Source organism: Amia ocellicauda, chromosome 10, assembly GCF_036373705.1.
Source record: "Amia ocellicauda isolate fAmiCal2 chromosome 10, fAmiCal2.hap1, whole genome shotgun sequence".
Taxonomy (NCBI): domain Eukaryota; kingdom Metazoa; phylum Chordata; class Actinopteri; order Amiiformes; family Amiidae; genus Amia; species Amia ocellicauda.
This window is the reverse complement of record NC_089859.1, coordinates 21133588-21161303: the sequence shown is the minus strand read 5'-3', so window position 1 is coordinate 21161303 and position 27716 is coordinate 21133588. Positions and strand designations below refer to the sequence as shown.

The 27716-nt window shown below is 43.8% G+C and overlaps 1 protein-coding gene across 8 annotated transcripts in view; it reads right to left on the bottom strand.

Annotated features, from left to right (window-relative positions):
- The window catches only part of dync1i1a (dynein cytoplasmic 1 intermediate chain 1a), a 52248-nt gene that overhangs the window by 6212 nt on the left and 18320 nt on the right, over window positions 1-27716 (bottom strand). For all 8 annotated transcript variants that reach the window (XM_066715499.1, XM_066715501.1, XM_066715504.1 and 5 more), the window contains 9 exons: window positions 16610-16699; window positions 14778-14940; window positions 14203-14302; window positions 13863-13988; window positions 6946-7092; window positions 6299-6412; window positions 5292-5425; window positions 5038-5182; window positions 482-622 (listed from right to left, as the gene is read on the bottom strand). In XM_066715499.1, the coding sequence (XP_066571596.1) occupies window positions 482-622; window positions 5038-5182; window positions 5292-5425; window positions 6299-6412; window positions 6946-7092; window positions 13863-13988; window positions 14203-14302; window positions 14778-14940; window positions 16610-16699 (1160 nt within the window). The remainder of the gene's footprint in view (window positions 1-481; window positions 623-5037; window positions 5183-5291; window positions 5426-6298; window positions 6413-6945; window positions 7093-13862; window positions 13989-14202; window positions 14303-14777; window positions 14941-16609; window positions 16700-27716) is intronic.

Genomic DNA, 27716 nt, shown 5'->3' with positions numbered 1-27716 from the left:
AGATAATGTTCAGTATAAGTGATCATACTGGCAACTCTTATTGTTTCTTCTATTTTCCAGTCCAACACATCAATAAATTGCCTATAGATGACCTTTGATTTTATTTCTAGTCATTGCGATTATGATGACATCTAAGAAAGCTAAACTAGATGCCTTCCTCAGGGAAAATAATTTAAAAAACTGCAATATTAAAAAATATACTTATGTATATCAACGCACACTTTTACAAAGGGACAGACAGACATTGGGGGTCTTCCGTGACATAAAACAGGCAGTCGAATGAGTTCAGAAACTTGTGGGAAGCACCCGTGGAGAGGCATGACATGGGACAATTTATGGGTTGTGTGTAGATGGGATTCTGGCTGCTCTCCAGCGCCGCTGCTCGTTTCTGCTGCACACATTGCACCCAGCGACGGCATCGCAGCTCACCACTGCCACCGCGACGCCGCCGCGGCTGGGGGGCTCCGGGGGGCCGACTCACCTCGGTGTCGTTGTTCAGGTTCCACAGATCCAGCCGGCCCATGCCATCCACGCAGGCGAAGAGCGCGGGATGCACTGGCGACCACATGACGTCGTAGACATAGTCGGCATTGTCTTCAAAGGAGTACAGCGGCTTGTTGTGCTGCGAGGCAGAGAGAGAGAAAGACTCTGTGGCGCTAGTGCAGCCCCGGGCCGTCTGGCAGCGTCTAATTAAAAACTTTGCACATTTGCAAAGTGTCATAAAACCCGGGAGATGAAAGTCCTAGCAAAGGTGTACTGTAACTTTAATGTAACAGCTGCCTGATGCGCCAGATAAACAAAAGACAGTGTGAGAGAGAGAGAGAGAGAGAGAGAGAAAGAGCCCTCCACAATAACAGAGCATTGCTCAACACATTCCAGACAGGTGGAGCGAGCGTCTCTTCAGGCGCCCGGGTTTAAGGACGCCCTGAACGCTGGAATGCAGGTCGGCCTCGCAGGGCCGCTGACGGGAGTTGTGGGCTTGTGTGAGTGAGTAACAGCGAAGGAGGAATGCAGGCCGGGCGCGTCCGCACGTTAGACACAGACTGCCATCTAGAGAGACGTCCCGCACTGTGCAGACTGTCTCTAGACCAGGATAATAGAGCGATCATCCCGGCTTTCAGCAGCGCTCAGCAGTTTTAATTAGGAGCTATACAAACAGACGAGGGGTTGACAGAGGAGTGGGCTGCGCACAATGCAGCAATTAAAACCCAACAATGCATCAAACACTGGGATTTATTTAACCACCTTTCAGGTGAGACGATGTTTTTAACCCAATTAGGTTTCAGTCAATCAAACTAATGTAACGTTCCATCACAGTTTACGATTGGACTGCTTCCCAAGAGAACTTCTCTCACATGGTGTGTTAATTGATTATTATTATTGTGTCTATAAAAATAAAATATATATATGTACACAATTTCAATTTGAACACAATAACTAATACAGTTTAATTAATGTTTTATTTAAAGACATTGCATGGTGTTTAAATGAATAATACTGAAACATTAGATACAAATATGCAATCATTTACTAAAACATTTTAATGCCAGCCTATAGAAGTTAATATTCAAAAGCTTTAGCAAGTTTCAATCAAGGTGAATCAATTTCATTAACAGTAAAAGCTCAGATGTATAAATGGGTGATTATAAATAAAGTGATACAGAGTCACAATTGTAAGTCATTCCAATATAATAATAATCCTGTACCCTGCTGCGGTTCAATTTATTGTCAGAAGACACTCCTGCTACTTATATCACGACACGGGGGGGAACATGCTTGTAATTCACGATTCAAGCGAGCAATCTTAGGTAAGCTCCTGGCTGAGGGTTACAGCACCAGTGTCCTGAGCCGGGTTTTGGTCTCTTGACCCCCAAGATCCAGAGAGTGGTCCTTCACTACGACTCCACTGCCCGGCCCTGCACACCTGTCTGCCCTGCCTACACAACCCGTACACACCACATCTCAGACTCCAGCCCTGTCCTGTCCAGCCCTGCACGACACAACTGAGACACCGCCTGTCTCTTCCTCTCGTCCTGCTCAGTGCCCGAGCCCTTTGACCCGGCTATGCCAATTACCTCCTGGAAGGTTGACACTCGTACACCCGACTCCTTGGTGCTGGTTCGGTTCAGTTATGCTCACAAAGGCCCCCATCCTTTATTTGGTCAAACCCAACTGTCCCATCTGGACCGGTGCCACATCTTGGGCCCATTTCTCACCCATTAAGCAGATAAAGCATAATCTATAGGTGTTGTATCAAAGACCACAGAAGTAATTCACTGAAGTTGGCATTTCTCTTCTGCACAATATGAGAACAGTCTGAGGTGCCCACCTCGAACCCCATGATTACAGTTACCGTTCATTTGCAGGAGAGCTGCAAGAACATATTTAAATCCAGTAGGCGCCGTAAATTAAGTTGCTTATTATCTTCTCAAAGGAATTTCAATACATTTGCGGGTTGTGACTGGTGTTTAGGGAATCAAAAGGAAAGTTTGGAGCCACAGTTCTTGCTGCCTCTGAACCGGCATCCTCACATCAACCTATTTGTTGTCTCTTAGTGGTCATAAACTTCAACGGTTTAATTCTGTGAAATACAGTTCAAACACAAACCCCTGAAATCAAAGTCCTGTGCCAATAACTGAGACAATGGTTTGTTTCTTTCTTTCTTTGTTTGCTGCTTTTAAATCATCGGTGGATTAAGCAGAGCTCTCCAGAAGGACAGAAGTGTGAGACATCGGTGTGAATCTAGGGATATGCCGAATAAAGGATACACTTATTTGTTCAGATATACTTCGACTAGAATGTGAGAAATAAGTGCCGATTTTTATATCAGAAAGCTATTCGAGGAAACGGGATCATTAATCACTGAAAGAAAGCCAAGAAAAATAAATCATAAAACATCTGCCTATTATGAGCGCAAAGATACTGTAAACTACATCCTCACTGTGAAATATGTTTTTCATGGAAGATAATGACTTCCTTTTCATGTTGCTTACAACGCAGAATCAGATTTGCCATCGTGCAAGAAAGTTATTAATCAACATGTACTTTAGTTTTTAATTGTGATTCGGTGATAAACGTTTCCATTAGGCTTCAAAAATGCACTTGATGCAGAACAAATGTTTCTTGTTCATATCAGTTCAGGCAGAAAATGATCCACGTTTTAGCTGTGTCAATAAATAGGCTAGCATTTGCGACAGCTTAGCGAGTAATTCTTTGTGCTTCTCAGAATTTTTGTAAAGCAGCCTCACAGTTCTGCTCAAGAAAAACACATTTTCCCAATCTCAGTGGCGGAAGTAAACATCTGGCTGCAGCCGAACCGGTCCTGAGTCGGCAGAAACCGGCGGGTGAAGGTGTGTGCACGACAGCAAGACACAGGGATGATTACATTCTTGTGGTTTCTTTCAAAGGAAGGGAATTATTGTCAGGCGTGCTGGGAAACGGGGCCAAGCAACACTGGACTGATGGCTGGTTTGGGGGTTTGCTGTGAACCGTACTTAGCGTCTGGATCACGGTGTTGGAAGACGGAGGGGACGGCAGGACAGACGCCTCGGAGATCGGTGTCTCTGAGTTTTGTGCATGAACTATGCAACTATTTATCCTTTAAGTGTTATTGGCAGTTACACATAAAGGGTTGTTAATCTTCCTGTCAGGTTTGAACATCTTTTGTTTGAAGATAAAGATGGCGCGCACACAAGAAATACAATAACACAACCAAGCGCTCACAACACGCACCCTTACGGATTCGGTTTCAGTTATTGCGTGCGTTTAGATTCTTTAGATTTCTTTAGACAACAACAGCAAATTGATTTATACTCTGCAAATGCCCGAATTATCTGTGGGCATTTCATCTTGGTGATGCTGAAAACCTTTTAAAGCCGGGCGACCCCGCATCGTGCAGAGAGACGATTGCGGTTTTTGGCTCTGGGAACGGCGACCTCACACTGGGATTCGTGCAGAACAGAGTCGGCCTCCACTGGGTCGCCCCGAGGTCATGCTATTTTTAAGCGAAGCACAAAAAAAGTCTTACGCAAGATCACTTATAGAGGCATTGGCTCCTTTTAACTTGTCCGTTCAGTGACTAAGGTCTTATTAAGGACTTAAATACAGCTCCTATTACAAACTTGATACAAGAGAAACGGGAACACCAGCACAGCGCAAGTCCTGTCCTCTGATCGTTTCTGTCACGGTTACCGATGCACGATATTTACAGGCACTGGGAAACTTGTGGTGATGCTTTTAAGTCCCGTGTCTCCCAGGCACACTCCCTGCGCTCAGAGCAGGGGCTGTGTCGCTCTAATCCCTCATCTGAAAATGCCGCGCTGGGCTCCACTTCCTGCAGTGACCTCTGGCCGGACCCGCCCTCGCGATCCCACACTTGGGTTTTCTCTCCAGTGGAAGGAGGCCAGACCTCTGTCTCCAGGGGTAAAGGGCAAGAACAGAGAATGGCGTCTGTGCTCCCGGCCCCACCCTGCTCTCTGTGTGGTTTGAGTCTCTGACAAGAACGCGGGCTTCCTTCCTTCCTCTATCGCTGGATGCCGAACACGACCGCCAGTCCAGCCAAACCCACTCAGATACGCACACGAGAGCACAGCGGCAGCGAAGCCCCGTCAGGTCGACTGGCGCTGAGACGAGATCTAGTGATTTTTATTTTACACTGTGCAAAGTAACATTTAAAAAAGGAGTAGGAGTAAGTTGTAATGCTACACAAAGGTCCTAAACATTAACAATGTCAGCTGTCCTTCACTGCAGTTTCCTTGCCGTAACGTTTACACTGTGAGTAACTCTTAGGTAAGTGATCAGGAGACTGTAGTAGGAGTGGCAGGGAAGCCTTACAGTTATATTAAATTAAAAGCCTTCAATGTCAAGTTTCCACAAAGGTGCTCTTCAATAGGATTTACACTGACCGCTTCTGTAACGGCTAACTGGGCAACAGGGGTGAGAGTGACCACCAGTAAAAGGCTCTCAGGTAGCCATGCTTTGCCCCCTTCAGGACCCTGGGCTGGGGGTAGCCAGCGTCCCCTCAGCGTCAGCTCTTACCTTGGTGCTCCACAGCTTGACCGTCCAGTCGAAGGAGGACGTCGCAAACAGGTGCGAGAAATCAAGGGGCCCGACGGCATTGTGGCAGCTGATGCCAGTCACGGGCCCCTGGTGGCCCTCAAACATCTCGCCGATGCCAGCCTTACTGCGGAGGAGAGAGCCGGGGTATTAGCCCACCGCTGCCCGACCAAGACCCGATCTACATTGCCACTGAATGTGCAGATTGCTATATTGTGATATTATGCTCAGCCAACCTGCCGTGCCGGGAGGCCGTGTAGACCGTGCCCTCCTCGCTGCCCACGATGTAGTTGTTGACGTCGCCAGCTGGGAAGGCCATCCCGGTCACGGCCACGGGCTTGGACTTGTTGTACACCAACTCCATGCTCTCCTGGGGACACAGACCATTCAAGAGCGGTTACTCTCAACGGGCCGCATTCAAACAATGCCTGTGGTGGCCCATCTGTGGGCCTCAGAGATATGTGCAACAGCTAATATGTTCCCCACTGCACGTCCCTACAGTCAGTTCTTAAAAGCTTTCCACTACATGTTTGGTTGTCTGAGCTGGAGTTAAATCTTTGCAAATGGATGCAGCTACAGATTTCAATAGAAGTAAACTAAGAAAATAATAAATGGGATAACAGGTGCTGCACCATCTTTCAAACAGCACAGCGGTCGTAAGCGTTGCTATGTTCATGTGTAAACGATTATCTATTTCTCCTACATGTTGTACGAAGTTGAAACATTACTTTAACGAGGAATTAAGTGGAGATATATCGTTATGTGTCATTATAGTTTAGAGGTTGGCTGTAATGCACGACAGACGGTCACCGTTCCGCTCCACGTCTAAAGCCCGGCTACATCCTTAAATCCTGCGCCTCATTAATTACGAGGCATTTCAACTTCTAGCTCAGTTCAGACTCAACACTGTAATCGAGAGATCTGCCCGGCTGGCAAGTTTTGTCCGTCCAAACAGTCTCTTATCAGCTGCGTTCTTGTATACTGGCTTCTGCTCTTTACGCTATGATACGAAACAGTTCCCACAATATCTCACTGCAAGGGGTTATAGTTTTGTTTTTTTGACCCAAAAATTTGCTACAAACACCTTATGCAACCCCTCCAACCCCTTTCACATTATATATAACTTGAGCACAATAAGAGTCATGAGAAAACGGAGCTGGAATTATTATTTTTTTACTCGCCGCACAAAGAAAGTGCTTTTTGTTCTGAGGTCATTTGGAAAGGCAAAAGACAAAGACGTCACCTGGGGCTGGGAGAGCATGTCCAGACTCCACGAGCACATCTTGCCGTCTGTGGACACGGTGATCAGGTTGTTGGCATTCTGAGTCCCGACTACGTTCACACAATACACCGGGTGCTTGTGGGGAGAGAGAGAGAGGTTGGTTATAAGTCAGGCAAGATGCACATTCAGATGCAAAAAACACAACCGCAGGGATGCGGTTATCATGATGAGTCATTGTGAGATTTTCCTCTCCTGTGGGAGGACTGTGATCATCCCGAGCATTTTACAGATTGATATGACATGGTTTTATGTTGTGATGTTTTAAAGAGCCATTTAGGCATAGTAGGTATAACCGTCCTGCTAAGAATCGCTACATAAGAATTTCCCCTGAAATATGTCACCAAAACCCATCTCTGGGCCAATACAGTCGCTCCTATCATTCATTAAGTGATTATTGCAGTCGGACGTCCTCCTCCACACAATGCTGTCTTTCTGCACACTTTGGCAATGAACGTAATGACAGTCCCTCATTACCGCCGACCAACGAGCATAAATCACAGCCGCGCGGTCGACCGCAGTGTCGCGCAGGATCACAGCCGAGGCGCCGCTCCCATCACCGAGCTGCGCTGCCAATATCAGTGCCGAACGCGAGGCTTCCGCCCTCTCACCGTGTGTGCCGCCGCGGACAGGGGCGTCCTTTGGACCGGGGTCCTCCGGTGGCTGCGGTTGTCCCAGAGAGCGATCTGCCCGGAGTAGGTGCCCCCCACCACCAGGTTTGGGTGGAACCGTGCGAAGCCCACCGACATGACAGAGGACTGCGGAGACACAAGACCGAGGAGTGAGAACTGGAGCGTAGATCACAATATGACAGTCTCAGTATAACAATATCAGTATAAACTGGTTTAGATGCACAGGATGTTGCTTTGACTGAGGAAACGCAGCTTTGAATTCACAGTTTTATTCCTTTGAGGGGTTGTGTGCGCATCCTTAGACTTCCACACTGCGGGTCACATGCCCGATTTCCTTTTCCAATTCTTCTTCTTCTCATTATTGTGAACCGCTGACTATTCCCTTCCCTTCCCCCACGTGCAATTTAAAACGGACCATTTCTACTCAAGATTAAACATCGGGCTGCTAGCTTCACTTCACACCGGGGAACAGGAATGGAGGACACCCTGAGCTTAGGGACGGAAATCGAACAAGTTTGTGTTTTGCAAATTCCTCAATGCTTCACAGAGAGAGGTTTGAATCTGATTTAGCTAAAACCAGCAACATAATAACATGTAGCCCCTGTTAAACTCAGTAACAGAGCCACGAAGTATCAGAGAAGCGATCTCTCGTTCTTTATTTGGCCTTGAAACCCTGATCACTGACAGAGCACCCCCCCAACACCATCTGCAGCCAAGCCACGCTCCCCCGATCCGTTTTTAAAGTGATCGGAAAACAAACCGAAGCAAAAGAAAACATGCTTCTCTCTTTCCTTGACTTCTAAAAAGGCTACAAAACAGCCTCAGATGTCTGGTGGTTTAAGGGACTCTCAAAATAAACTAAAGCTCCGGGTTAAAAATAAAGTCTTGCGTTAGCGATCAAAAAATCACGGAGACGTTTATTTATACTTTACATATAGAAATCTGGTTTCAGTTTTTATGTGTCGAGCGATAAAAGTCGAGCAGCGTAATGTCAGCAGAAAAATATGGAATAGATGTTTGATGGTCAAACCAAAAATATTCAGAAATGAATGACTGATCGCCCAGAACAAAATCTCTGCAACCCTTGAATATGAAATATGGACGGGCTGTGAAATTGAACAGAAGCAATATTACAGCAGAATCTCAGTTAATTGAAACGACTTGTATTTGTCGTAGCTGTAAGTTAAATTAATTGCATACTTACACATCATTATTAAATGAAAAATTCACTTATTTTATTTCTTAGTTTCTTTTGGGTTTGTCCACATTAAGACTTTTTTTATGGGTCTAAACATTTATATCTCTTGGAATTAGTCTGTCTTAGAGGCGTGTTTTGTGTATCTATATATATACAATATATATATATAAATAAGAAAACATAAAAACAGTGTGTTTAAGTAACAATAGATCTGGTTTCACAGTTTCACCATAAACTCATTATTCTCCGCTCGTTCTTTCGGAGGGGGAGGAGGCTGGTTTGAAACATTTTCTCTCAGAATTATGGATTCTGTGTTGTTGTTATTTTAAGTTTTTTTCCCCCTCTTTCTTTTTTTTTTTTAATTGTTGTTCATAATGTCTGGCAGAGCCACAAGAAAGCACAGACCCAGACTAACGACTGAATAACAGAAAAGATGGAGAGAACAGTCACTTTCTCAGCATTAAACACAACCTGGCTGCTCCCGACCACACAAAGAAGCCAGAAGTTTGTTCGTTTTTGTTACAATTGACAATGAAACAGGAGTGATTTACACAGAACATGTTTTTTCTCCGTCTTCTCTTTTGTCCATTGCGTTCATTTGCGTAGCAGCAGTTCTGTCTTTTCTCCGAGGCCCAGGTTGGCGCCGTCTGAAACTCACGATACAAAACCAGTCTCCCCCCTCGACGTGGGCAGGTGCAGCTCCAAGCAGCTCCTTGTATTGTTGATTTTGATAGATTTTGTATTTTAAATTTGAACTGAGTGACGCAAAGTGATGCACAGATCAGGGAAACCCCTCCTGCTCTCTCTCTCCCTCTCTCTCTCTCTCCCTCTCTCTTTCTCGCTCTCTCTCTCGCTGTGTCTGAACACCATATCCGCGAAACTGACGCCCTCCAGCTGAAGCGAGCTACCCCAAAGCTTTCGAAAGCCCTGTCTGTCTTTTGCCAAAGTACACCTGGGTTCCTTATGACGCTGTGCTGGCGGTGACTCACAGTCACGGAAGATGTACAGTTATAGCAAGTACAATGTGAGGTAATGCGATCAGATCTGCTCAGGAGACGACAGGAGGGTTTGTATCCTTCATTCAAACGTCTCCCCGTACATGGTGACACTGAGGACGCCTCGTGGATGTTCGTCCCCCTCCTGGCCTATCAGCACACGCAATTTAGTTCACGCACACACACGTACCACAGAGCACAGACACTGAAAAACTACGCACAATCCCTGTACGTGTTCGTAATTCATCAATATCATTTAAGCAGAGTGTTAATCAAATTCCGACTAATCAACATCCATACATACATCTATATTTGTGTATTTAAAGGACATTTGTATCCTCACACGAATAGACAACATTGTAAGAGCGTCCCAATCAATGACAAATGATTGTGGCCGAGACGATAATGGAAAAGGGAAGCGTCCCCTACAGAGATGCACACGGGCTGAGACTTGATGAAACGCAGCCTGGAAGAGGCCCATTCGGCCCATCCTCTTTTGCTCTTTCACCGAAAACGTTGAACGCATTTGTCAGGGAGGGAGTGACTGTGTAACAAACGGCATATTCACCAAACGGAGACCCACAGCCTCCCTCTCAGGACCACGGTCATATGGCTTTCGGTATGGGTGATCAGAACCAGATGCGTGGAAGAGTTCTCTAATGGCATCTCTTTTACGACACCCTGCGGATTGTGTCACTTTCTGTGGGTTTGGCACAGTTCATGTAATAGCATATCTCCCTTTCATGAAAAGCCCTGTGCATACAACCGTCCTGTCAGCCCTCAGCATTTATAAAAACACTGCGCCCCTCACTTCATATCTACAGGCAAGACTGAGGGCTGTGCTCAGGTTTCATTCATTGCATTCTCTCGTTTATATTATTCGATGGCTTCAATATCGAATATGCAATAAAAAGTCAATGCAGACCGTTTATGAGGCTCACAACGCAGAGCTTAACAGCAAAGAATATTTAATCCAATACTGAAACCAGGAAGTAATTAATTGTATAAACTGTTCATTTGGTATGAAGATGATTAAACTTCAAGGCTGACACGTTTATATTTTGAAAAGTCCCTGTTTTACTTCGCTGTCATGACACTTTTTTGCCGAAAAACTGTAATGTCTGGATGTTTTGTTCTTTTTAACAGCATTAAAGATCTGACTTTCAATCAAACAGGCAGGGGTGCATCATCTCAATCTGCACAGCAACACCGAACGATTAGTCATATTCGATTGGGCCTCTTTTTTTTCTTTTCTTGTGAGTCATTTCAAGAAACTCAAACATGAACAAATATTAACGTCCCTGTTAATTCCGCACTGACATCACCAAAACATCATGCATGGAAACAAAATGGAGATGCAGTCACACAACTGTCGAACAACGTGAATTTCAACAGCACTGGTCGAAAACCTTTTTGGTACGACGGCATCATGTTTCAATCTCAGCACACACTGAGGACTACCTGCAAAATAAAGACCAATTGTATTGATTAACACAGAGCAATCAGCTGAAACAACAGCCTAATTCTCTCTGTGCAAGTCTTTTTCGTACTGCCCTCCGTTGGATTGCTGTGCATAGGGATGAGTTGTGTTTCAAACGTATACAGAGATATCGCATAAGACAGCAATTATTGTACATGAGAAATTAATCATGTAATGAAATAAAACCGAATTAAATCAAATTTAATCCATTCAGACGTTGAGTGGAATAAACACAGTGTACACAATGCACCGACACTTGCAGCACCAACTCTTAATCACTGTCACACGTACAGGATTGCCAATCTATTCACGAGAGAAGCATCAATTCCAAAGACGCTGAAAGGCAATGATTCCTCGGAGGACAATATCCCAATGAAGTCAGTGTATAGAGAGAGGAATTCACACAATCTGCCTTTCCACTCAAATCAGACAACGAGCAATGGATGAAATATTGTTCTTCGTCTGCCTTTGTTGTTCTCTATGAAAGGAAAGCATAATGTCATCGAAGTTAAAATATCTATCAATCAATCACGCAATACATTCTCAACTCTTTGGTACACTTGATGCAGGATGTGAATTGCTCGGGGTGACACAGTGAACGAATAAACTTCTCTGACCCTAAATTTAAAGATCTGCTATGCTTTGAACACCCAGTCTGAGCCCTAGTGTTGTGACAGTCACTGACAGGTCATAGACAAGTTTGGGACAGTGCGTTCGGCCTTTTCAAAAAGACATTCATCTCCGTTGTGAGTGTAGTAAACCAAAACTGTTACATTTTTGTTGTGCGTGTGTGTGTGTGTGAATGAGAAAATCATGTGTAGCACTCATTTCACATCTTCCACATTTCTTCCTCTGTGAACTCCGGTCACCGGCTGCACCGAATTGCCGCAATCACCGAGACGGTGGGCTCTGATTAATAACACGTCCTGCGCAGAGATCCGAGCTGACAAAACGGCGGCATCGCAAGAACTGTAGCACCCCACTGATGTGGTCCGGGGGGGCCCACTTGAGAGGATCTGCGACGTTACCGATATACAGAACGTGCCCGGGCGAGCCGAGGACAAGCCGAGCGGCCGAGGCAGCGCTGCCGAGGCACGACAGTCTCGGCGGCTTGTGGCCGCCACTACAGACGGTTCCAGAGAAGAGAGAGAATCCGCCGCATATGAAAGAATCTCTGCGGTGCAATCTGGAGAACGGCTCAAAAATGCATAATCCAGGGGTGCCTGCCAGGAAAGGGAGCGCGTATGATTGAAGACGTACCATAACTGTGGTGGTTTGCCTATACCTCAGAAAGCTGCGGTCTTCAGTTAAATCATAGAACATGCTCGCACATTAAGGGTCATCTGATCTGAGGCATAGCAAGAACGGAATGGCTCTGTTTATGAAATACCCCAAAGCATAACAATATCCTTAAAGGCGCCGCGCTCTTTCATGCGTGTCCAAAAGAGGGGATAGTAAAAAAAAAAAAAGTGTGAGCAATACGCTGAGTGATTATAAACTGATATTTCATTCCTCGACTGTGAGGTGCCACTCACTGTAAATCTGCAATCATTGCAGCGGACATCTTTTATGCAGATGGTTGCAATTCTGCGCTCTGCTCGGGGACCAAGCGAATATTAGCCATCGCCTCGTTATATTTCGACAGTAATAAGCGCGTCTGCTGTGATACTGATCCAATCTGGCGTTTCGCAGTGACGACACACACAGCGCCATTGTGTTAGAAACAGGTTGCGCAAACCATTGAGAATTAATTTTTATACTTCTTGCTACCTGTTTCCACATCCTCAAAGATTCCAGTTATGAGTCAGTGTGTTTATTATTCATGAGATAAAAGTTTTAAGTGTTTAATATGACCTCTGAGAACTTGGCAGCAAATACACTCCACAGTTTTTTTTTTTCTCTCTGTACTTACAATGGTGCCCTCAGCCACAAAAACAGACGTGATGAACATTAACTTATCACAACATTGTCCGTGTGCAAAAACACAACCTCCCTCTCCCTTTCCCTGTCTCTCTCTCTCTTTCTCTCTCTCTCTCAGATGGAGAACTCCATCGGCACCACGTAGAGAAACAATCATCGCCTGTTTGCAATCATTTGGTTCGAGCGGGCTAATAAGAAAGCATGGATCATGTTTACAGAACACTCAGTGCGGGAACACACGTGCCACTTTTGTCTGCGGAGTTCAGGAACGTCTTGACATGATTTAAACCATAATCGCAGACAGCACGTTCATACAGCGGACCTCTCTTAGGGGCGCCTGTAAATGTAATCTTGAAACTACATCTTCCAAACGCATAATCGTTATGCATATGTATAATGCTAATGTTCATATGATTTCAATTTCCAGTGGTTTTTTTTTTGTGTTATGCAAAACATCCTAAAATGAACGACAGAGCGGGCGTCTGGTAGCGCGTTATTGAGATTCTGTGAGCTCTTGAAGGATGTGTGTCTGAGGGATTAAGGAGAGGAAATAAGGCATACACAACGCAGGGCCACGTGGGTGGGCAAACATATGTGGCTGCCGGGATTAGGAAATGGTAGACCACAATTTTTTATTACAAAAATGTCTTTATAATATAATTCTCATGGGGGTTCGGCGGCCCGATCTCAAGCCGATAGTGTCTCGAAACTGCTTACTCGGTTATTTCTCCTAATGCAGCCGGAGTCCTTCACAATTAGTGTCAGGAGTGATACCAGATATTTTACTTCAGTCCCACATTTTCATGAGTTTAGATGCTGTCTTCGTGTTCCATTTCCCCAAAGCATTACTCTTAGATCTGATATTCAATATTGTTGTCGCAGCTCCAGCAGCGAACAGGAGACACGTTTGGCTTCTTGGCCCCCCGTCTGTCTGTATTGTATTGAGGGCCAATTCCTCTCCTGAGTGGCTCCTGGATAATTGAATAAATGACCAAACTCTCACCATGTGAACCAGACTAGCTCAAAAGTCACACAAAGAGTTTCTGACAAGATTGACATCGGCGATTATGCGAGAGCCCACAGCTCAGAACTCAGACGTATTTTCTTTCTAAACAGCCTGTCAATCAATCGACAACCGGCGTTTCATTTCCCTGCGTTTCACCACCAGCGTATTTCCCGGCGCACATTCACGGAATATCGTGTATGGCTCCCTTGACTGAGAGGCTTGCGTGTTTCAACCAATACTCTTGGCGTTTGGCTGCCGAACCTGGGAGCGAAAGAGGATGAGATAATCGTACTTCACCTGGCAGTGGAAAATATACTCCGGAGTCGTTTTCTTGAACTTCATGTTCCACACCAAAGCGACACCGTCCGGTTCGTGCGGAGCATCTTCGTTATTGTTGTACGAAGCCACCATCAACTCAGGGTACTGGAAATGATGGAAAAGGAGACTTAAGAGGCTCTTGCATTTACATACAGCCTTTGTCAAAAACACATTACTGTTTAAAGAACTATTTTACACCCCAGTGCTGTATATTTGTACATGTAATTGTAAAAGGCTATGGACATTACACAGAACACAGATGAATCACTTATTTTACATAGGTAACCGATTTGCCAAGCGAGTAAGTAACCCTTCACACCTGCGGAGACCAGTCCAGACAGGTGACAACGCGATGTTTGGACCAGTGTTCGTCATAGAACAAGCGGTTAAAGGACAGATTGGATCCGGCTTGAATGTCCCTGAATTTAGCAGAGAGAATAAGAGTACATGAGAAAGCTCGTCTCTGGATGAACGCTCTCAGTTTTGCTCTTCAAAACATCCAGTTTACACACTGCAAACCCCACATTTACTTACAGATTAACCATGTTATATTTTACACCGACTGTAAGTTCATAAGCTCTCTGTGCTTCATGCTTCCATCGTGAACTTTAGGCAACATCATGGGCAGATTTCTCCCCAGACGTTTCCAGTGAATGACATGAGGAACGGGGCATTTCTTTGAAGTGTAAGAAAGGGAAAAAAAGAAGCCACAACTACCCAGCATAAATATGTCCAGTATGTGACCCTAAGTATGATTAATCTCTGTGGGTCTGACAGAGACACGGCTCGCCCCCAGTGTGCCTGACCAGCGCGGCCACAGTGGTCAAACTCTTTCATCCCACCCCTCCCCCCCTGCATCTTCAAGACGGCGTTCGGAGACACAGACGAGCTCACCCCTCCTTCTCCTCCAGATCCCGGCCACTGTAGTCGAAGAAGATGTTCGAGTCCTCGGCCAGCGCCCGCTCCATGACGCGGATGGTGCGGTCGAAGAAGATGAGGAACTCCTCGGAGTGGAGCACCTGCTGCTTCTCCTCCTCAGTCAGCTCCCGGGGGTGGGCTGTGGAGGACACAGAGGGACAACCCAACCCCGACAGAGATCCCCATTCTTTAACGTCTGTCTGTAATACCTCGATCGTCTCCGTCCGGAGCAGCTTGTGAACTCCGCGAAATTAAAATTACGTACGCCATTTCGCACTGAACAGCTCGACTATATTATTCAAATCTGTTTTTCATATTTAATGTTAGAGAAATTATTTTCTTATCGGATAGAAGCAGGTGATTTGCACTGCAAATTTGACCATCTGAGATGTAGACACACAACAGAAATATTCCCGTCAACTCACATATGCAAGTGGCTGAAATAAACACAACATATTTCTCAGAAGAAGGGGAACAAGATCTTATTAAATCTGTCATTCGTGAGCTGGGATTTTAAGAGCGTCTGTTATAAACAAATCTTAAAAGAAAGAAAAGAAACAGTTTGAAATGCAGAAACAACTAATATTTACCCAAATGAACGAGTGATTGCACGAATTAATAAACAAACAAACCCTGGAAGCTTCCAGCCTCCTCAGCTATAATGACCGTACCCCACAAAGCAATGTTCCAGCGTAATTTGCCGCAATTTTCCCCGCACTAATACGTGGCCTCCCACTTTGATCTCAGCTCTCAGATCCGTGCTGCCTTCCCTGACGACTCACAAGGACGAAGACAAAAAGGGTGATCAAAGTATTTTTTTCCCAGGCCAAGTTCAAGCCGGCTAGGCCAGCGCACTTACACTGGGCTGCTCTGACGGAGCCGCATTCTGCCCGGCATTGATATTTCCTACACGCTCCTAAAAAGGCCACGCTCTGTAGTGGCTTTGAAGTCTCGAGAGCGGTCAAGTGACACACTTTTTAATCAGCGCTGACCCTCAATGGCCTGGGCTGATAAAGAGGCAACAGATTGGCGTTTGATGTCCTGGGTTTCACAGCGCTGACTCTTCAATTATGTTAAAGTATATTCTCCAGTCCAGGAACAAAAAGGGGGTTCATTCGATTCTGATCTTTCCATGTGAACTTTTAAGTTGTTGCTCCGCTTTTTCAAAACAGAAATCAATGTGTGTGTATAAGCCAGGCGAGATTTCCATTGTGTGTGGAATGTATTTGTGCTTTTGTTTTTATTGTGCTTTACAATTTAATTAACTTAATTATGGCTTTTGTTCTTCTTTTTCTACTACTATTTCTTCTCTTTATGAGTATGATTAGGGCACGGATCAGATACATTTATGAAACTCAGGTCGGTATCTGTTAACAAGTATTCGGATCACTCGTTGAGGGAAACCGGTCAAGAGACGGCTCTGTAAGGCCAGAGGGGGGAAGGTTAGTGGCTCTAGGAACACCCAAGGAGTAACAACAACAAAGCAACACAAATCTGAAGATTATAAGGGGTGGATTTAATTTGCTTTGGTTCTTTTCTTGGATTTCACCACGGCTACAGTCAATAGTGTTTTTTATTGTTCAGAACGGTTTGCTTATTCATGTTTTATAGCTCGCACTTGTGTGTGTTGTTCTTATTGCGTGTTGTGTGTTTTCTGTGCCACCAGACTTACGTGCGTCAATTGTTTACATTGTGAACATTTCGGAAATGGGAAAAGGGAGTAGAGAAAACACATCAGACTCTTCGACAGTAACACTCACGTCAGTATCGAAGAGACGCCGTTTTTTCACATCCTCAGACTACATTACCTTCTTTCGTCTCCGGCTTCCCTTCCTCGTCCTGCTGGTCGGATTCAGGTCCCGGTTTGGGTTCTGCGATCTCCTCGTCCTCTTCCTCCTCTGGGGAGAGCAGACGGCAGTGCTTACTGTCAGCGCTGTGAAAGCCCCAAGCCCAGCAGGAAAACAATGCGGCTAAGTGCTTACAGACCTCGTGTAACCTGCCGAATACATATTCAGCACAGGATGGAGGAAACAAGAATCTCCTCCTCTCGCTTTTAGAGGCCAGACGTTACAAAATATGTGCCAGGACCACTGAGCTCATTTATTTCAGACAAGGAAATGATTGCATAAATACATATACATATATAAGTCAGTGCTAAATATGTTCTGAGGATCTGTCCAGTAGTGACTTCGATGGCAGAGTTAAATATTGGCAATGTGGGCCTAGCATGGCATTTTTTATTTCCTTTCTTATGTGAAATCCCTTTATTCTCAATATACGTGTCAAGAGATGAAAAAAGAGCTAGAAGAAGACCACAAAAGAGATGGGAAATAATAAACTTTGCAGGCTTGAGGTGTAGATCAAAGCAAGAGGAAACATATTGGGCAGGCCTTCATCCGGCAGTGAATCGATATGGGCTGAAGATGATGATGATGATATAGATATCCATATACAGACAGGTGACATATTAAAGGAAAAACCTGAATAAATGAGTGGAGGAACATAACAAATGCAGATGCCTCCAAACAGGTCTACTGCATGATACAGTTAAGCAATTAACATCCTATCCTGCTCTGTGGCATGTATACAAATGCTGAGCAGGCCCAGTTGACCTCGATTTTGGATCAAGATGGCAAGAGGAAAGGATCTAAGTGACTTTGAAAGAGAGGTCATTATTGGGACACGGATGGCAGGAGCTTCAGTCACAGACACTCAAATGGCTCGTGTTCTCGACAAGTGGGTGGTTGCATGTGTGGGACACCAAGAGAACGGGACAGGTATAAAACAGAGATGTTTTCCTCACAGACACAGAACATAGGAATGTTGTGTAAGAAAGAATATATAACAATAAATTAACCGATCGCTGTGGATCCCGTAACAAACACCTGCGACGGGCTGCTGCTGTGGCAACCCCGCTGCCTTACTGAACCCGGGATGTGTTCCTGACCCCTGTCCCCTGACCCTTGACCCCTGGGCCAGCAGGACGCGGAAGCAGCTGCCAACGACACCACGTCTCCCCATCCCTCTCACAGGGACACCTGCGGACAAAACCGCCGCCTCAACCCAACCCTCTGCGGAGTCGTTTTCAAGCTGACCTTCCGCAAAGGGTTAAATTAGCTCTGGCCTCAGGTCACATGCTCTGGGCAGCATCGAGTGAGGCAAAAAAACTAGAAAACAGGTTTAATCACAGGATTTTTTCCAGTCATGCAACAGATGGCAAGAGTTTAATTTAGAAAAAAAGATTAACGATGTAAGACCTAATCACGGCATGCGGCCCTCGCTCTACTTTTCATCAAAACTTGAAAGGACGCATTAATGCTACACTGGCCGTCACACACTGACTCGGAGCGTCGCTGTTTCTGAAGAGCAGGACCGCGTGAGACTAGAGAGCAAAGGACCTCGAAGAACCCAGGCATGGAGTGATTAAACCCTGGGGTTCGAAGCAAACACTGGAGATGGATTTACCACACAATAATGCACTTTACACTATAGTCTAGACCCTGTAGCCCTCAAAACAGATCACTACACAACCCTGACTCACTTTTCTGTATAGTGGTACACACAGATGTATAAGGCACACTCAGCTCCTAAAGCACACAGGACGTCGAAATGTCTCTGCAGATCTCAGCTTAGATCTGAACACTTCTCATTTTGCATCTCACATGCAACGTCTCTTCCCTGCAGCCCCGGCGCAGCTCAGACTGATTTAGAACGCAGATCCCTGATGTAATTTTGTCGACCCTAAGAAGCGGTTTTGCTGAATGTGACGGAGCCACAGAGTCAGAGCCCAGCAAAGCACAGGAGGATCGTGAGCCCAGACAGGCAGCCGGCCAGCCCGGCCAGCACACACACTGAGGGTTTCGAAGCACGTCCAACGTCTAAAGTCTTTCTCCTTTGCTTGGATAGCAGGGACGTCAGCAATGCACCTTGGGTATGAGCTGATTGGGAAAAAATGTTATTTACACATATGCAGACGGAACCTGTGATTAAATTTCAGAATGATAAAAATAAAACAGAGAAATGATCTCGGTTCAGTTGGTTGTTGGCAGCCAAGCATCCCAAGCGTAAGATAATGGTAAATTTAATTGTATGTTTCAGGAATACACCGCAACATAAAAATGTGACCTTGTATTGTAAAAATATGTGATATATGTTTCCATTTTGTTGTGTTTGAACATTAATGTCATTATGTAACTGTGCTTTGCCCTACCTTTGAATGTTAAGAATGTAAATAGACTACCTACCACCTGTTATATACTACAGTAACAGCAAACTCTTTACAATCATGGCTTTGGCTTTCAAAATAAAATAAAAGCTACAAATGTGTGTTTTGGAGATTTAGAACACATTTAGAGTTATTTGCTCGTGTCAGCTTAATCAGGAGCAGACAAGCCTTTAACTTTCCTTTTTGCTTTCTGGTTAATAAGATGGTCTCAGCAGGGCTAGACATTAACCGAGCCGTTAACAGGCTGTCTCGCGAAAACTTGTTTTAGTATCTCTCGTGGCGATCAGGAAACACAAGCTGCAGAGGCAATCACGTCCTCCTCTCTCTACGGAGGCACTTTCAATTTCCCTGGCTTCCCCATGCTGGTACTGCCAATTTAAAATGCCCTGCTTCATGCTGACTTCACTCTCTGTTAACACATCTTCTGAACGGCTCCTCAGAAACAGTGTCTCACGGACTCAAGAGTTTTTAATTCTGTGTTTCAGTCGGCAGCTGCTTTTTAGTTCGCTGAACACAAGATATGCCTCATAGGCCCTGTTCAGCTACAGGAAGTGATGGCTCAGTCTGCAGCAACCTACCTCTGTAAACAGCTGAATATCGGAGTTAAACGAGGGAAACTAGTGTTGTGATATTTTTAAACTGGAATACAGGCCTTAGCATGTTTATACAGGCAGAGCTGACTCGATTAAACACTGTGCAAATGTTTTACACACCGAACGATTACACACAGAAGCTCAGATATAAAGGAACGGTCATCGTACGTGTGTCACCACGATGCTCATCTCTTACACAAGAATAGCGTTTTACCAGCAGCCCCAGATCAAAGACCCCCTTTATAATCACAGCTAATGCGTTGAGAAGTGCACTCGTGCCCGGCTCTGGAAATATTAAACTTGAGGTTTGTCGGAGAGACTTGGGCAGCGTCCAGCATGGCTATGAAACAGGGGATGCAGAGGCAGAGCCGAGGCCCGTGCCCTCCTTGACGAATACATGTTGACACCGGGTTATTATAGCAGGGAAATCACACAGCAGAGACCGGAGCGGCTCCTGTGAGATACAAGCTGTGCCACGGTGGGAGGATGCGGCCGACTCTTTCATCCCCGACTCAAGAAGCCAACCTGCAGCGCTACGTGGTGTCAGGTGGAGGCCCGGAAGTGATTACACGACAACAACTACAACAACAATCTAATATCCATCCCAAGTCACTCTGTGGAAACCAGTCCTGCCTCCGAAGCCGGGACCCTGGTATTCGGGGGCAGCGGGCCCTGTTCGAAGGGGAGCCCAGGCACGCTTCCTGAGGGCTCCTCGGGCGCGCCGTCTCCGAGACGTCCTGCAGGCGCGAGGCATGAAAGGATCCCACACAACAGAGCCTTCAGAAGTCGGGGGCTCTGCAGCGAGCCGACCACAACACAGGCTGGGAGCCCGTGTGTAGGAGTAGCCTCCAAAAGCTTGAAAGAAGATCCTAATGCCGTCCTGTCACGGAACAGCTTCTCCGGACTGAGCATTATTTATGAGGCCACAATTGAGTGATTTATCCCAACGCTAAGATTTGTCTCCCTTTATTTATATAAACGACCCCCATCCCCCCACTTTTAACTTGTCAGCGTGTGTTGTGTAAAAGGAGGATTCATGCAACACAAAGTCTGCCGGAGTAGCACGCAGTTTAATTGATACACAGTAGCCACATATTTCAAAATAACATGGAGGTGCCTGCCATTAGAGACTGAAATAAGATGACTTTAGCATTTAAACCTTTAAACTACATAATCATTACAATTCTGCAAACAGCAGCCATAAAAATCCACATAATGCAGTGGTTATGCTTTTGTTTGAAATAAAACCTCATCTTTAAGACACTGCAGCTTCACTGGTACAGATGACGTTTCACCCCCGAATTCAGTACATTAAATCAGATATTATAGTATCAAATAATATCACCTTTGAGCTCTAAGGCTTTCAGATTATGGTAAGAAAAATAAAAACTGCAGAGAATTCAACCATAGAAACTGCACTCAGGTTTGAATGTCTGTTTCACCGCAAACGACAATGATAACTCAGAACTGAACCATTTTGGGAACGGTAAACTTCTCCACACTAAATAATAGTCGACGGAAATTAATTTGATGCATTTTTAAACATGGCTGTTGAAACGTTGAACTCTTTCTCAATCTCTGTTCAGGATAATGGCTCAAAGTGGCCACACTCAAGGAGAACAACCACGATGTTCATACAGCAAAACAGAAAAATGCCCTTCGCTACATAATACATAATGGCAAACATAATGGCCACGAATCTGTTTATTTTATCCACGAAATCATATTCAACACATAGAAAAATATAGGAAACTAAAATCCCAACAATGGAACTGTCATAAGGAATTGATCGCCATTCCTTCGCGGCTGACAAGCTGCTATTTAAACGGGGCTTCACACTGAGAACAACTGCACAGTCTTCACGCTGATGCCGAATAAATACTATGGTGGGACTCGATGTCACACCACCACCACACAACACAGCAGCGATATGCATTTTATTCCTGTTTATTTACTTGTGGATTTGCTTATTAATGAAAAGTAACATTCAAGTTGTAATCGCACCAATCTCCGAAATAAACCACTGTCTCGCCGTCTGTTTTCGAAGCATCTGGAGACGGCTGGTTGTGTGTAGCATCCGCGATGATGAAGCGGCATCCAAGCAGCTGCAAACAAATCGCACTCTGTCTCACAATAAACACCAGGAAGGTTGTTTCAAACGAGAGGAGCCCCCACGATCTCTGTACATGTCTAACCCTTAACAGTGTTTAGCCCGGGATAATTTTAGGTCAGTGATAATTGCCTTTAAATTCAGGGCAAAGAGGTACAGCAACATTGCACAGGCTTTTTTTTTTCTTTTCTTGCAGCTGGGCAGACATGAAAAGATGTATTGTGGACGCAGGGGGCAGGCAGACAGAGCGGACCCCCGCACACGCACGGACGTCCCTTGGCCAGCGCGGTCAGCAGGGACCCCACCTGGAGCGTCCCGCAGGTTTTAGGAGTTTATTGTCGATGGCTGTGTATGTCAGCCAAGGTCAAATGTCACACTTACTGAAATTGGCCTTTTGCCACAAAAATCTATAAAAATAAACCGATATAAAAAGGTTACAAAGCAGTTTAATTCAATCGTATCTGCATCTGAATAGGAGATCTGTTTCTATCTCATGACATCCGATATCGATTAGACTTCACGATCACACAATCACATTCTGCAATTCAACATCATGAACCGGACTTTTCCTTTGATTTGAACAACATCCTCGCCTTCCAAAGCGTGGGTTATCCGACACGGCGACATTTGAAAGCAGAAGCTGAAACCTGTTTTCATTTCTTGCGACGAGAGCCCTGTTCCTTTAAGTATTTAACAGCAGACCGCATTTAATTGATTACACCCAGCCACTGGAAAGACCAAGAAAATCTGAGGCCCTTTGTTCTGTGTGTCGTTTTTCCTTTTTGACATATTTGATCTTGCACCACAAAACACAAAAAACAAATGCAAGGAGGCAGAAGAAATAAAATAAATATGGCAGGGGGCTGCTGGATTGTGTAGCAGGCCATTTATTTCCTAGAGTATTTATATTCGGCAACAGAATCGTAATAACATAATCCAGGAAGGAATTGTACAAACGGTTTATATGCAAATTAAACTGGGAAGAATAAAACTGGTCTTTGGCTTCGTAGCTCTGGGCAGCTGCTGGTGAGAATTATATCCAGACGACCACAGACATTAGGAAGACCTGGTTTAGTCATATCTAGGACGGCCTCTTGTGCTGTGGTCAGATATGTAATACTCCTCACACAGTGATGGAAGGGTTTCAGTGTATTGTGTAAGGTGTGTAATAAAACCAGTGCCGGACTGAGGAGATCAACAACCTTGAGAGAGAAACTGAGAGAGAGGTGTCACTGTACACGGTGAAAGTGTCTCACCAAAAGCAAATATCAAGGTTAACAAACTTAACCAGGCTGTCCAAATTAATACATTTTTAATTTGTAAATACTTGTGCATCAAACACAGTTGCCAGTAAAAGAAAACAGCGCAGTCTTTGACTTGAACAGCGGCCCAAGCTTTAATGGACCGCCGGCTCTCCGGCCACTTCCCCGAGTCTGAGCCAGACGACCCAGAGATGGGCCTCTCGCTTTCTGACACAGTGAGAGACAATAAAAGCAAATCAATAAATAATTACATGTAAACTCCTTTAGTATGAACATCCTCTTACTAAGAATGTGCGTAAATTCATATGGAACACACCTGGAGGTTTGTGAATATTTATAATGGGTAATAAAATGTATATATATATATATATATATATATATATATATAAACAAGGAGTATAAAAGCTATATGTCATAAAAACAGTATGAGCATGGAATGGAACAGGTAACAACACTGTTAACTGGAATTAACAGGTTTCCTTGGTAACAGGAGATGTCTTCTGTTAAAAAGAAACAATTTATTTTTACTAAATTAGAAAACATTCTCAATTCAATCTTTTACAGTATAACCAAGGACAAATATTATATATATATATATATAATATTTATTATCATTATTATTATAATTATTATTATTATATTATTATACACTGCTTGTTTAAAGGTAATCCTTGCAGTTTGTAGTTTGATATTAATTTATCAATGTGTTGCATTCATTTAATGTTACAGTATGTCTATATCAAATATATATAAATATATATATACAATTTTTTATTAATTTCTTTCATAATACATTGTCAATATAAATTAGGAAAAAAAAATATATATATATATTATATATTTAGATTATATGTTGTGAAATTAGGGAATGTTTAAAAATTTGTTAAAAGGTTATTATTTGTCATTTAGATTATATTGTATAAAATTGATTATTTTATTTCCTGTACTTTATTTTTTACTAATTTATTTATTTTTTGTTGTGTTTATGCAACTCTGAATCAGTGCCGAGTGAGAATGGAAAAATAAATTGAACTGAGGGACTCCACCAAAAATGTTAACTCCACACAGGCCATGTCTTATCTGCACACAATTAGAAAGACCGACAAAGCTATCCTTCACAACTATCAGTAAACAAATGATGTCTTTCCTCCTGACGATTTCTGTATAAATCAGTGCCCCCCACGAGACCCAAAGAATGCTTTGGATTTCCACAATGTCGAAATGTCGAGAGGAGAGATAGGCACGGCTCTTTGATGCAGATCACAGCACTGGCACAACTACGGGATGATCCAGGAGTTCGACAGACAGCAGAGCAGAGCGTTCTCCCCTCCAGCTCCACCCCCGAGCTACTGTCACTATCCCAGTGAAATGCACAGGAGGGTCTATAATATCATATTTTAACATTAGCATTATAAAATGTAGATGAAGATGACCAAAGGTGTCATTTGAATCACATGTGCAAGTGTTGTTTCTTTACTACAGCACACATTCATCAGGGCTTAATTTCAATGTGTAGCTCAATTACAGAATTAGCTTTTCTTTTTAATTGTGTAAAGTTATTGTGACTCTCAGTCGTTGCTCTCTTCTCTTCCCTGCGATGAAGAAGCAAGCGTTCTGGTGAATTATAGTTACTGTCTTGTTTAAGGGAATACTGCCAGGTGCTGTAAATATAAAAAACTTTGTAAGATTGTGTAAAATACAGAAGGACACTGTAAAGCAATACAGTAGTTTTAAATGATGTTCAATTTTAGCATTATGATCAATTTAAAATGTTTAATTCCAAAGATAATGAATTAATTCTGCATAGTAATGCATAGATACCTTGGAGGTATGCATCATGTTTCCAATTCTAATAGTAATTTAAATATATATAGATAAGTAAATATTAACTTTTTTTACACATGTACTAAAATCTATTGAAACCACCTACGTTTGGATTTTAAGCTGACCTACTAATAAATCCACAAAACTTGCATTGACGGAAAAAAAAAGGAATAAACCTAAATTATGCAACTCAGTTGTGCACTTCTCTCTCATGACAGTGAGTTCTGGCTCCCCCCAGAGCCACAGCTCTATAAAGCGGGTCATGCCACGCACAGACGCCGAAACTTATGATTAAACTTCATGACTTAAAGTTTTCCAAATGCACGGCTGTCAAAGTGAGCAATTAAACCAAATCACTTGACGCAGTTATTTAAAAAAAAAAAAAGTAAAACAAAGAATGTGTCGTTTGGCAGGATCATTTATAATGTTTATTACTTGACAAATAAAGAGCATTATGTGCTTTTACATTCGCCTTCTGTAATTATTGTGTCAGCTGAACAAACATTTGGGAGATCTGCAGTGTAATTTACATATATACATTTTAAATATGAAAAGTGTAGTATGTGCCTTTGAATGAAAAAGAAAGCACTGATATTCATATAACAGTGAAATAATGGTCACAAGTTCACACACTTCCTCTGAGGTCTGATGTGAATGATATCAGGTACAGGGGTTGGGGTTGGGGTTTGGGTCCGAGTCCGAGTAAATGCTGGTCATGTGATCAGCACCAGAACTCACCTGAAGATCAACAATATTCATGAGTTCTTCCTGTGTTATTCACTCACAGTTCAGTGCAAATTAATTTCATTTAAAAATGCTTCCATCCCATTAGCACATCCACTCCAGATTAGACACTTTCAAATTTAAAAACACAAGATGGAATTCATTCAAGAGCACGGTTGCCAGATATTTCTTGACCCATATTTTTATGAATCCAAATGTTTCCAAACACAAAATGTGTCACACGAAGCGTTCGAACGCGCAATGACAGTTCACAACAACGCCGGCTGTGTGTGCCGTGGCTGCCCTCTGCTGTCAGCCCGGAGACGCTGCGTCTGAGCACTAGCGTTGCAACCGGCTAAATCAAAACGCACTGGGAGGTGATACACAAACACAGGAGTACAACAAATAACAGTACACACAAGTGCCCTTCCAAGTTACTTTGCAGAACTTCTATTCTTATTACACATGAAGATGATCAGATAAGAAGTACATTTGCTTGTCATTTCTAATACCTATTGCCCTAATTCCACCCTAAATCATTAGACTTAGGACTCAATTACCTTTATACAAAGCAAATCAGGCACACCAGCAGGGTGGCGGTCAGAGATTCACACTGAAGACAGAAGATACAAAGACATTCGGCAAACAGGGGAAGTGTTTTCAAACACCGTGTGTCCGAACACCTGCAGTGGCCCGGATACTTCTGTCACTTTGGTGAGGAAAAGTAGGACAGGATGTGAATCTGCTGCTGGTGGTTCGATATTCATTGCAATTGAATTTGGGGGAGAATGTAAAAGGGAAATCAAATTGAGAGGAATCCAATGCTCAATGGAAGTCACCGAAATCACCCACTCTTTTTGTTTCGTGTTTTGCATGTCTCTGCCAGTGAGCTTCTGTAGCCTGGGGTTCAGCTCCGTCCCGTGTAAAAGAAGAAAACATCTCAAAGAACTGGAAACATGGCGCCAGGGAATCAGGTTCTAGAACCCCGGACTGCAAACATCCCACCCATGAGTCTCATGTATCCCGAAATACGCTGGAAAAAGGGGAAATTGCACTCATCTGTCTTCAGCTTGGCATATATTCCCAACTCCAGAAGATGTGTTTTCTCTCTCTCAATATGATATTTTCTATTTTTTTATGACTGGCAAACCTCTTTCAATCAAAACCATTCGGCCCTTGAGATGATTTTATTTTTCTTTAAACTGAAGGGATTCTTTCTTGCCTCGAGGGGGAAAGTGGTTCAGATATTTGGCCGAATTCCCGTCGCACGCAATCCCTTACAACACAACTCCCCTCTCCGGGAGAGTGCGTGAGGCAACACAAACACAACACGGAAATCAACCCCCTGAACACAATGACACCGGAGGTCTGCCGGGAAGCTCTGCACACCAGATTGTGTTGCTGTGAGAACACTGACACCTGGAGGTTTTTTTTCCCTCGTCCACAAGAAAGAGTTAAATCAACAGTGGACTGGAAACATTTCCATATGTGACCCGTTCTCTCCCGGTGAAGGCTCTCACACAGAGAGAGGTAGAGAAGCTCGCATGCAATTACAGCATTCCTAGATGTGTGGCACAGATACGGGGGTCCGGAGAGAGACCACCGTCCGACCCAGCAGCGATACAGAGTTGGAACTGTAGAGTTACACCCATTATACACAACAAGATTAGCAGTTGTAGTAGTAGTAGTAGTTCTTGTTGATGTTGCTACACCTAATGTACAATGACAAAAAGTAAAGCTTCCCACACAAACACACATTCAGAAAAGCCTGTCCACTTTCTTTTTTCAATTTTTTTTGGCCTGCTTTCACAATAAAGCCGCTACATCATTGCTGTCGCCTTATTATATATTTTTTAATACATAAAAAGAACAGCATCCCCTAGTTGTATTTAAAGAGTAAATGGAGGCAGTGGAAATAACATTATAAATAACTATTTAAAAGTTGCTAAATGCATTCACAATATAATGTATTAATGTGTGAGAAGTGTGAACATTTATTCGGTTATATATTAGGTTTATTTCCTATTCTTGGGAAAACAGGAACAGTCTGAGTAACACACAGACTGATAATATCATGGAACGGAATCTGATCTGAGATTTCTCTTGATTTAACCGACACCCGGCCCATTCGATGCGTTCGTTCCGGCTCATTTTCACAGTAAGGGTCAGTCTGGAGGC